This window comes from Glycine soja, chromosome 7 (genome assembly GCF_004193775.1).
Source record: "Glycine soja cultivar W05 chromosome 7, ASM419377v2, whole genome shotgun sequence".
Classification (NCBI taxonomy): domain Eukaryota; kingdom Viridiplantae; phylum Streptophyta; class Magnoliopsida; order Fabales; family Fabaceae; genus Glycine; species Glycine soja.
The window spans coordinates 82,812-95,415 of NC_041008.1; the positions used below are offsets into that span (position 1 = coordinate 82,812).

Here is a 12,604-nt window from a genome sequence, read left to right on the forward strand (position 1 = left end):
AATAATTTGTTAATTAGTTCTTTGATGTTTTTTAAAAGAATTAAAAAAAAGGTGTTTAAAAAGTATAATATTTAATATATTAAGAAAAATAAAAGTGTATATTTTATAGAATCATTTAGTTTTATGATTATAATAAATATAAAGGGAATATTGATTAGTATTTTTATTTTTAAATTAAATTATTTATAATATTTAATAAGAAAATATGTTAATGCTTCATATCTTAAAAGTTAAATACTTGTACGGTTATTGGATATTATTTTTGCCCATTTATTTATCTACTGCAAAGAACCAGTCAAGTATGAATTTCATTCTTGTACAAAATTTACTATTTTTTATCTTTGTAAAATTAAGATATAGTATTTTTGATTCCAAGTTAGGCTTTGTTGATTTTTATACCTACATGTCACTTCCTCATTAGATCAATCATTGACTACTCTTATGATCTATGGGGTTAAAAACACCCCATAAATACAAAAAAAGTGTCACGAATTTTCGAACTCATCTTCCCTAACCTTTTCGAATATCCAGGGAAATAACTTCAGGTTCAGGTAAGACTGGGTCAGCGTTGACGTTTTGCTGCTTTGGCGCGTCTTCCACGGCATCGTTTTGGGATTCGATGTCTTGCGTTAACGTTTCCGGAACTGGAACGGCAACGTCGTTACTGTTGCCGTTATTCGCATTAGCATCCTCGGACTCGGTGGTGTGGGAGAGTAACCAATTCTCATATGCCGGATTATAGTGTGAATTTGGGGGTAGTGGGTTGTTGAGAAATCTTCTTCTCTTTCCTTAGGAGTCTCTCATGAAGGGTCCATTCTATTCTCTATATTTAAGACTCAGCAGTAAATAATACTAATACAAAGATAGTCCCTACATCACATTGTTACAGATTCTCTGATTGATTATTTTTGTTTAACTACATAGCCGTTACACATTGTGAGAGGCCTAACGGTATTGGATCGGGAGTCAGCGCAGTGGCCAAAGGTTTAAAAATTTACATCACATTGGGACTTTTTAATCCCCCGAAACTAGAGAGTCTGACATGTAGATATGAAAATCAATCGAATCTAATTCCCCACAAAAATACAGTATATTTTAATTCTGAGGATAAAAGTAGATAAAGATTTTAAGAAACAAAGTTTATACTTTATTAATTTTACATGACGAAAAATGTATTTTAAACTGTATTTAAAAGTTTCATGCTAATCCATAAAAGTTGAGTTGTTTCCTTTTCTTAAAATTCATTGTGTGCATATGAATTAAAAATGTTTAGGTTAAATTATAATCTTTCTCACATTACACAGTTTTGAAATTTCTATTATACTCTGCGAAAGAGAGGGTTTTTCATTGCCAATTCAAATATACAAGTAACAATCATTGGTGGGGTTCTGACATAGAAACGAGAAGCCTAATCATGGCCCAATCCTAATCCTCCGCCATAGCCAAACTCACCCCTTCCCTCGTCTCCTTCACCCAATCCCTTGCCTGCCCCCATCTCTAACTTCTCTATCGCCGCCGTCAAAGAGGCTACCTCTGGCCGCATCTTCGTTAGCATCAACATTCACAGGCTTCCCCTTCCACCATATCATTTCATGCCACCGACATCCAAATCCTCGGCTCTAGAAAATTGAAGAAAGGATCCCAACCATTGAAAATTTGGAATCACTCATAAACAAATAATAAAAATAAAAGCCCTTTTTTTTCTTCTATGCAATTTCTCGGCTTTCTCTCCCTCCGCCTTTTCAGGTGTAAGATTTGTTTGAGGATAAACTTTGTTTGTTTGTATGACAAAGGAGAGAAAGTTGAAAACTTTTTCTTGATTTCACGGGTTAATTATGGGTTGTTCTCCTCAAGGCAAATGGGATTTTAAAAGACATAAAGGTTGATGGATAGATCTTGATCTGTTGTTTGATCATAAAAAAATAAAAAAATGTACAGGTTGAAAACTACCAGTGATAAAACAATTACTTTTTGTAAAATTGATAGAAAAATTATTTTGAATAACATTGTAAACTTAAAGGATTAAAACAAAAAATTTAAATCATAAAGGATTAGAGCAAGAATTACTAAAAACATAAACCTTGAAAGAGAATATGTTTTTAATCTTTTATGATTTTAGTAATTTTTGCTTTAATGTTTGATGTTTTAATTTTTTTTGTTTTGATCTTTTAAGTTTGTAATATTATCCAAAATGATTTTATTTTGATCTTAATTGAGAATCTTATCAAGGTAAACATTGAAACAATAACATGCTTGGAATTGATGTAATTGAGAATATAAAACAATTTAAGATGTTGAGGTTTGGGTCATATGGGAGTTTGAAATTGTTTACCTAGAAGATGTTTAAGGGAGAAGGAAAGAATGGAAAGATGGCATGTTCAATCCATCTTTTATTAACTAACATTCTAACGACATTTGTTCATAAGAAAAAGTGAGAGAAACAAATTTTATGTATTTTTTGTTTAGCCAATTTGGTACATCTCGTGCATAAATTGGTTTTCTTTAATAAAATATGTTTTTGCTTGTATAAAAAGAACAATTTTTGCCTTGAAATTCCAATGTTGAAACTATTAGATGCTCTATTTTTATTTTTTATAGGAATGGAAGCCAATTTTGAAATGATGATGATGGAAGAAGAGAGATAAAGAGTAAGCACTATTACAAAACCTGCCTTTTACATTGGTTTTCTTCAACATACAACATCGATTGTAAGACGTTGTTGTAACAAGTGTCGTAAAAAGAGCTGGGGTCTACAACGACAGTTCCATAGGACCGTCTTAGAATGACGTACATTCTAATACGGTTGTCCCCAGAATCGTCTTAGAAACTGAGGATTTTTTTTAAATGCCATTTATTTTCATCGTCAACTATATATATACAATAATCATGATCGATGGGCCAAATGTCTCTTATTAAATTTGCACCTATAACAAGCATTATATACAAAATGTGGCTTTAAATTCAGGGGGACCAGAGATGACAAAAGGTTTGTAGGGCAATTTGGCAACTACCTTGCCTTCGTAGAGTGAATTCAGCAACCCAAAGACCACAAAGAGAACTAGAGCCACCACACCCCCAGACTTGAACTTGAAGAGAGACAAGTCGCGACTCGATTCTTTGAGGCTTGTCTCAACACGGTCAATTTTTATGGTCTTGGACTTCTTGATGTTGATTTTATTGTTGTCTGTCTTCATGCATGGTCTCAAGTTTCTTGGAGGCTTTTTTGTCAATGGAGGATTTTGTAAGAATTGGTCCGATAGATAAAAACCCATGAGATAGCCTCACAGACAATAGTTGTGCAGAAGGAGATACCCACTATAGTGAGGCCATCTGATGAGTACTTGAAATCTGAGAAGGGATATGCCATGGGAAGACTGTAAAGAAAAATCTACGACAAAATTACAAGGCAAACTTGGATCTTGATCAGAATTGTTTAAATGTCCAAAGCCTGTATAAATACACAAACATTTAATCACACATTATATAAGTCCTCATTAAAAGAACATAACAATATATAGGGCAAATACCATTCACATTCCCCATAATATATGCTTATACTACACTTCCCTCTACTACTCTTTTAAAAACAACACTTCCCTCTACTACTGAGATTAATTGTTATGCTTTAGTTTATTTGTGTGAACAAGCCTCTTAGGCATATTTTCTCTATCTCAGCAACTCATAGGACCAGTGGCAACTTTTCTAAATAATTATTATCAAGAGACTTTAGAAGTTGGAATGGAGATTTTGGGTAAAATTCAGAAGACAACAGTAGGAGCTCATCAAATTCCCAATCACCAATTTCCTCTGCTGAATAATCCTTACTAACCTTCCCAAACTCATATTCCAGCTTAGCTAATTTCGCTTCATCATCCAATATCTAGTCTGTCTTAACTGAAGGTGATTTTGGTTGCTCATTTGTTTCTGGCTTTGAAAGCTCGATACCTTGAGCTGCAACACCTTGAGGTGGAACATAAACTGAAAGAGTAGCATCAAACTTTTTCTCCAAAGGTGGTGTTTCAACTTTTGCAGGGATCTCTATTTCAAGAATTGGTCTCTCAATAGACTTAAATTGAGTCCGTAACTTTTCAATGGCATCAAACAACTCTTTAACTCTCTCCTCAAAAGGAGATAATATAGTACAATGGCAGCTGATGCAACGCTAATCCTCTACACAAGGAAACTAAATTTATAACATCTTGTATTTCCATAAATGATAAAATGTTCCATGGGAAGAAAACAAAATGGTTTTTGGGTCAGCCAGTTAGAAGAGTTCCAATTTACTGTTGGATTTAGAAATTATATTTATTTTGAACTTGTATCAACCAACTGTCCAATTCACAAATTAGTAAAGCCCCCATAAAGTTATCTAAAAAGAAAATACAAAACCTGGAAATTTTCCTGTGTTGAGCATAAAACTGTTTTTTCATGTTATCCACTACACTGAAGGTAGTAATAATCTGGAAAAAAAATGAAAGAAAACCACCAACATATAAGTCCAACCAAATCATAGCACTACTCTATCACTTTGGTTCATGGACAAAGCATATAGCTTGCAACAAATATAGGAGGGTCAAGCATATTTAAGTAGGCAGTAAGGACTTGCGGCAGTAACAGTAGCAACAACGATAGTCTTATCCCACAAGGTGAAGTCAAAAATCAAATTCAGGACAATAAGTACTTGCAAAATCCAAAAAAAAAAAAATTACCTAGAAATAAAGAAATAAAATTTATAGAAATGTGGTTTACATAAGAGTGTACAATACAATAGGACAACATTCTACATAACCACCAAACTAAAAAATTAAACAGTCCAGGACAAAGGCACACTTTTTTTTTTATGGAGGAGAATCAATAAGAAAACTGTAGGATGAACAAACCAGTGATTTCAAATTTATCTATGTTACATACATACCTTGGCTTCGTAGGTCAAATATTCTTCCTTAAGATTTCTCCTTAGACTTAATACTTCTGACTCATCAGTATCTGCACTGGGTGTCATCTCTAACCTGTATCTTCCATAAATTGCAGAAAATAGATAAACAATTAGCAACATATAATTGGGCACATGCAAATTTATATTTTTAAAATTTAAGTCTGATATTTTATGTACAAATGAATATTATACCAACCATTTGATTAACTACTCATTTTTAGGGGGAAAGAATCAGTGTGCATCCGTGCGTGTTGACCTTGTGAAAATAGTATTCTTAAAGAAATTTCCAAAAACATATGCCCTTACAAAGGCATTACCTCTGACTTAAATTCTCAAGGTTCACAAAAAATGTTCTGATATGGTTAATGCAAGGCTCTAACTCTTTCTGCACACAAATAGAAGGTCATACAACTGATGGGGAAAAAATGGAGGGAACCAAAAAGGTGGCTGTCATTATACATTCATTATTTGAATTAGCAAAGGGCAATAAGAACTTGGTAAGTAGTAAGAAGTTGAATGGCCAAGTTCACAAAGTAGTCCCCATGTCTCTCCAATTCATCACTTCAAAAATGTAAGGATTAGTTAAAATACTAATTTATGAAAAATAAGGAACAATGGAAAAATAAATATAATTTCTAGATTTCTAGTTGAAGGATATTGTCAACTGAGTATATGTGAAGTTGGAATTACACCTAATCCAATGCACACTCGTAAACCTTAGTTTTGTGTATATATTTATATACACATGGAGTCTTACCACTCAAATTAGACTCTTCTACAAGCATCAAAATAATTCTCATTACTTAAGTTCAATAAGTTCAATTACATACTTGACTTGCTTGTCATTCATTTATGCATTTCACCGTTGAAGAACCCAAGTATCTTCTATAAAATTAATCCGGCTTTTGATAACATTTGCTTTAACACTACATGAGCTAATTGATTTTGGAAGTTCATTTTCCTGTGAATCAAGGTAAAGTCAAAATTTCAGACAACAGGATTCTGAGAGTAACACTATTCAGGAACATTGATTTAACAATTCACAGCCATGAAAAATAGAACCTCAAACCTTTAATTTCAGATGTTCAACTATTTGATTGTTTGCTTCCTCAAACTGGTCTTTCTCTTCCCTCACATTTCATAGTCGTGCTTGAGCAGTGCTAACCTACACCTCAGAAGCTAGGTTTCAATTATTTATAAATCTAGTTAAAGGCTTCATGGATCCACCAACAATATCCCATAGATTATTAAAGTGAGGAACCATTTTGACAAGAAAATAAGACAAACTACAATTTATGATATTAGCAGTTGACTTGAAGAACAAAATTTAACTTTCACATCCATAGAATCTTACATATGTTAAAACCTAACAGCACAATGTTTCCTCAACAAATATCGATGCATAATTCACAAGGATGTAAAAAAGAATACTAGATTGCAAGAGGTGGCACATCACATGGGAATAGAAATGAAGCAAATAATAAATAAACCTACTTCCTCAAGGAAATGTCATTACTAACACCGCAACCCCCCTTCCCCCTCCCAAAAAAATATGGTGGATACCTTTAGTTCATATTTTTTTCAGTGTCTTTATCACGAATCTATCATCTTGAGAAAGAAAGAAGATGTTGCCACTTTTTCTAGGTGAAGATATGTTCGTTAGACCAGAATCACCACAAATGGACATCATGTACTCTGCAACATCTAATTTGAACGTGTCTCTCAAATTCCTGGAAATCAAATAACAATGCCATCTCATATACCATCTCACAGATAAATAAAATATTGATTAATGATACCAAACAAATCATCTAAATAATGTTACTAAACCTAAAGAAACCTCTATATTTGTGAAAATAGATTTTTTTTTTATCAATTTGCAAGCCTTATTATCCTCTGTACCTCCAAACCTTCTATGTATTGAAAGTCGAACCCTTTACTGTCTAATGTGTTGACAGCTTTATTGGTCTCCTCAGGAGTCAAAAAGTAGAGAAAGTCGAACCCTTTAGGAGAGAAGAAGGAAAAGGCAACATGGAAGGAGGATTAGAACTCCAATAGACAAATATGAGTCAAAAGAAACAATCTGAAAGGAAAAAAGATTAGAACAATCAAAATCAGAATTCTCTTATAATTACAAAATGAGCCAACAACCAAACAAATAGACTCCCTTAAGAAAACAATTTCCAATATCATACAACTTTTGATTAAAATTTCTTTAAAATCTTGCTCTGCTAATTCCACACTTGACTAAGTGGTTTTTGTATAGTACCAATAATAGTATTACATGTCAAAACTTGTAACTGGCTGATAACAATACCTATAAATAACCTCTTCCCAGCCTATGTTCAAAGAAATTGTACCTAATAATAGCTAACAAGAAATGATGTTTAACTGTATAAGATAGGATGTTGAACTAAAAAAAACATCATTATGTAGAAGAAATAAAAAGATAATGTGTATGAATAGAATTAGACAATGAAACAGAATATAACCTCTTTCCCACTATTGGAGCTATCAAGACCTAGTAGTTGTAGAATAAATGCCCTCTCAACTTTTTCTGACCCTTCGTTATAGGAAGCCTGTAGCCAATAAATTATCCTTATCTCAACAGTCATATAACACAATAACATAAAATGTAGAGAGAAAAAGCACAGTCCAACTTATTACTTATTCATATAGAGATGAAAAATGATGCAATATCAATTGCTTATCATTAACCTTTCATGATTGTTTCAACTAAGATTTCCATTAAAAGTTCCAAAAGGCAGTTGGCTGAAGAGAAACCCACAACAACAAACACTCAACATATTTCAACAAGCAAGGTTGGCTACATAAACCGACTAACACTACTAACTCTGTCAATATCTAGATTTCAATAATACCATTTGTGCAGGGTTTTTTTAAATGGTTTATCCTAATGTTTGCTTAGCTATTCCTCTCCCCTCTAATTGGACTATCTTCCCATTCATCCACTTTTCTTACTCGCATGGTAGTCAACTCACTAGTTTAAACCATTAACTGCTGGAGTATACTACTGTATAGCATACTGAATTCTTGTAGTTAGTTAGTCATTTATTTTCTATTGTAAATAACCAACTCTTGTATCCTAGAAATAGCAATCAATTGTATCTCTAAACACATATCAACAATATTTTTTTCTCAGATCCCTCTCAATTCTCTTCCTATTAAACCCTTTTAACATAAACTTTCTGCCCCATAGGCCATAGTGACCAAATTGTGTTAATTCACAATAAACTTGTCATCTCTAATGGTAAACTTGGTTCAAATTCAACTTGCACAAACTCATGCATGTCCATAAGTAACTCAATTGTAATTCAGATGAAATATAGTTAGTTCTATTTTGTCAGAATTTCAGATTTGAGAAACACAATAGAAAATTACTCTGCAGAAAGAATGTTAGCTTTCCATATTAGTATAATATTTTAATCACAAATTTTTCATTCATCAACATCTGGAGCATGTAGGGAGGCATAAATGCAGTGTCGTATAGATCCGTTTATTATTGAAAATAGTTTAACTAGTTTTAATGACAAAACCTTATTCTAAGATGCCTGCTCATAGTTCTTATTCATCATGTTTTTGTTAAGGAATCACATCCTCCTCTAGCTTTCAAAAACCGATTTTAACTTCAAAGAAAAGAATTAGACATGCAAAAAAGCTTCAACAAGTACAACAACAATAATAAGTGCTTACATTTACAATAAAGCTTATGAATGGATTTGAAGCCGGTTTCTGGGATGAATAAGCCTCAACTAGCAGAGCAAAAGCTATTAACCGCTCAGTGGTGTTGAGCACCTTATTGTCCTGCCCACAAAGATTCCAATTAGACAACATTCAACACTATTTCCAATCAAGTAACAGGGTAACAAAAATAAAATAAACACACACATATGCCAGAATCTCTATCTAATGAAAAAAGAATCACAAACCCCATCCCCAAAAATGAAAATCTTCAATTCAACAACATTTCCACCTAATAATTTAAATCCCTAAAAAATGGCATGCCAGAATAAGTATCTAATGGGAATCCAATAAGGTACAAGATTTGTTATAGAAAAACCCTAGAAGTTGAATTGTGAGTGGGAAACGAAAAATTCATAACAAGTGCAAGCATGGGTACTTACCACCTAAAACGACACGATCGTGACACGACACACCTTCGACAGGCTATAGTGAAGAAAGGAGATACGACACCGACCAGGTGATTACACGACCTCAGGGGACTACGAACACCGGGTCACGACCTAGAATAGGATTTGAAATGAGACAAAGGTATTGGCCCTATGTGCACATGTGGTAATTACTGGGAATTAAAACGAAGGCGATTTTCTCTTAAAATCGTTGTTGTTTTGCCAATAATTACAAAATTGTCACCCAAGCAAATTCTAAGACAATTATTAATAACCGTCTTAGAATGTGTAAAAAGCAATTTTCAAGTATCCTAATTATAAGTTTGTCACCACGTCACATTCTAAGATGATCCCAAATAACCGTCTTAGAATGTGCGTCGTAAAAGATTACATTTCTAATAGTGAAGGGATCTCTTATATAAGGACAATGTGGGAAAAAATGACAAGTGAAGATAAATATTTTACATGACATGTCAAATTTTTATGGGTGATACATGAATTGAGACACATGAGATATATGATTTAAATAATATATTTCCATGAAACATTCAATTTATGTTCCCACCTTGGAGAAATTATTTAGAGATCTTGGATCACTACTTGTCTATAATCTCAATCTCTATCTCACACGTATCTAAATTTTTAAATTTAAGACTTGGGATATACGTTTCTGTTAATTTGTGGTGAATTTTTAGGAATGACGTATTTGTTTTAGAGAAAAACATGTTATGCATGGTCAATAATAAATTTTTTTACATAATCATTGAATCACAATTCATCATCATTATGTATAATAAGTTAAATAATTATCTTAAAATAATTTAAACAATGATTTGTGATTGAATGATATCTAAATAAATAGGCATTAAACTCTTTCTTTTATTCTGGATAAAAATCAAATTTAACATATCACAACATTATCAATCTTAATTGATTGAATAATGTATTTGAATTATTATAAACTCTTTGTCCTTGAGTTCGAATTCTCTATATAAAAATATCATAAAAATCTCAACTTTTGTTGCCCAACCTCTATTTTGCCCCTTTTGATTAGAAGAAAATTAGAAAATGTTCTGATTCATGAGAGATTTCAATATGAAAATCCAGAGATAAGTGACTGAATCACGCTGAAGCTTAAGTTGTGCTTCAATGGCAGTTTTACTAGAGTAAGAAGAAACAAGTGTGAATTTTGACACCCAATAAAAATGTTTTAGTTGGGAACGCCTGTGTCGCCCATCAGCGATTAGAAAGAGGATAAGCTGTAGCGCTGGTAACATTGCCAACCAGGAAAGAGTTAATTTGCTTGCACCAAGGAATTGAGTGCTGGTACAGTGCACGTACAAGATCTTTGGGGTCAATAATAGCACCAAATGGGATAGAAGCTCTTCAGTAATCACAGGCAATAATTTTCAATAGGATTAGTTAACCAATAGTTGCGTCAGTTCCCATTTAATGAATTCATAGTTATAACAAAACAAATGACATGCAATTGGTAAATTTATCTGGATACCGTAAAATTTCTCTAATTAAGTAATGTTCACAAGGGATATATTCTAGCAAGCTATTCAAATTACAGTCCATGTAAGATATGATCATAGTAATTAAATTCAAAATAACACCTTTTGTCATGACTGATTCAATACTTAATTCAACACTAATTACATTGCATGCATCAACAAACCCGTGCTTTACTCACACAGGCAAGTAACTCCTCATCTGCTTCAAACTTTGTCATGTCCTCCACCTTTAAGCTAACATAAGCCTCAATGCCACCGCCATTCTTTGTGTCTATAAAGACAACCAGATTTTTAAAAGTTAAAGCAGGTGAACCTACCCATGTTGGTTCTCCCCATCCAAAATCAGCGTCGTAGAGAGGAAACCTACACAAACTAGTAATATTAAATGGGACTAGTTCCCCCTTCAGAAGCACTCTATATGAGCTATCCTTAAGGAAATCCAAATGGTCGTTTCCATATTGAAGTTTTCTCACATAATCCTTGTCAATCTTCTTTATCTGATCCCTTGCCTGTTTCACTAGGTGCTCTTCAGTGTTCAACGAGGGAATCGTCAAAGAGATTCGGTAGTAATTGCCAAAGGAATCTGGAGGCAGTGGTGGTTCCATCTTTGGACGAAGGTTCACTGCGTGAACCACAGCATATGTTCTCTGTGGACCAGTCACAGCCACATAACGACTCCAAATGAAAGCAGATAAAGCCTCTACTCGGGTAGGGTGCTTCTCGTTTTCAAAGCTTGTTGCTGCATATCTTGCTCTAAGACTTTCAACAACAGACCCATCAAACACAAACATCTTGCAGATGATGTTCTCCTTAATGATGCCACTTCGAGGATCAAATCCAGATATATTTTTCGGTGGGAAGAGCTTTGCTGAAATAAACTGCGGGTTTGGCAACACAGCTTGTTCCCCCCTACTAGCAAATGCTGCCCAAGAATTGAGGAACATGAAAAATGACAGACCATCTGCAATCTGGTGAGAAAGGCAAGCTCCGATTGCAATACCGCCGCAATCAAAAACATTAAGCTGAACACCAAATGTGATATTGGTGATATCATCTAGTAGAAATGGAACCAAATGGTTGAGTTCTCCTGGAACTGGTTTGTGAATAACGTCGACAACTTTGCACTTCACTTTTGCTTCTAAGTAGGGGATACCCTCGTCGTTGCAGTCTATGAAAGTACTGTTCCCATTGACTCGCCCGGCAAGAGGGTAGAAATGGGTTAAAACATCAGACAAAGATTTCTTCAGCTTTTCGGAAATGGTGAATTGAGTTTGAGTGATACCGTAGCAAGAGTAAAAGAGAACCATAGGGTTATACACCATGGGAGAGACTTGATCGAGAAAAGAGAGTGGATAGTGACGAAGATGGTCCTGGGTTGGAGAAGAGGGTTTGATCATTTCCTTGGAGATTACCTCCACTTCTAACTTCATTCTTTTAGAAGCTAGCTGCTGCTGCTGCTGCTGCTGCTGCAATGGATCCAAGTTATGTTTTTTAATTTGTGTTAATATTAATACATACTATATCGAAGCGGTGGGTACTGACCACAACCACAAATTCAGAAACTCTCACTTGTGTGCTTTCGGTGCTTTTTGCAGGTTATATTAATAAGCGGCGGGTGACAACAAATTCAGATACCGTCTCTCTGGGATGTTCCATGCTTGCTGTGGTCCTTTTCTCTTTATCTATATATGTTTCTTGTAAGATTTTATACTAATATATATATATATATATCCATTTTAGGATCAAGAATTCATGATATATACTCAACAAGTATTTGCATTATTGTTGAGTACAAGATTAGACTTGTTTTTCTTTTTACTAGTAGTTAATTATCAGCAGAGATTTTAATTAATTTAAAATTCGATCGATAAATAAATAAAATATAATACAAAATTATATTTAAAATTCGTTAAAAATTAAACTTAATTATTATTTTAATAATTTAATTTTAATTTAAACATATTAATTATTTGTGTATGAAAAGTGAAATAAGAAAACAA

At 33.6% G+C, this 12,604-nt stretch overlaps 1 protein-coding gene and 1 pseudogene across 1 annotated transcript; both read right to left on the minus strand.

Annotated features, from left to right (window-relative positions):
• Window positions 1–2,630: 2,630 nt before the first annotated feature.
• LOC114417862 lies at window positions 2,631–5,760 on the minus strand (annotated as a pseudogene).
• Window positions 5,761–10,649: 4,889 nt separating this feature from the next.
• Window positions 10,650–12,268, minus strand: LOC114419201 (vinorine synthase-like). Its single transcript, XM_028384848.1, has one exon. The coding sequence runs from the start codon at window positions 12,032–12,034 to the stop codon at window positions 10,760–10,762; it is 1,275 nt and encodes a 424-aa protein (XP_028240649.1). The 5' UTR covers window positions 12,035–12,268; the 3' UTR covers window positions 10,650–10,759.
• Between the last annotated feature and the right edge of the window lie 336 nt (window positions 12,269–12,604).

Bases quoted from the DNA above. Each gene is read 5' to 3' on its own strand.
- LOC114419201 (XM_028384848.1), bottom strand. From the start codon at position 12,034: ATGAAGTTAGAAGTGGAGGTAATCTCCAAGGAAATGATCAAACCCTCT.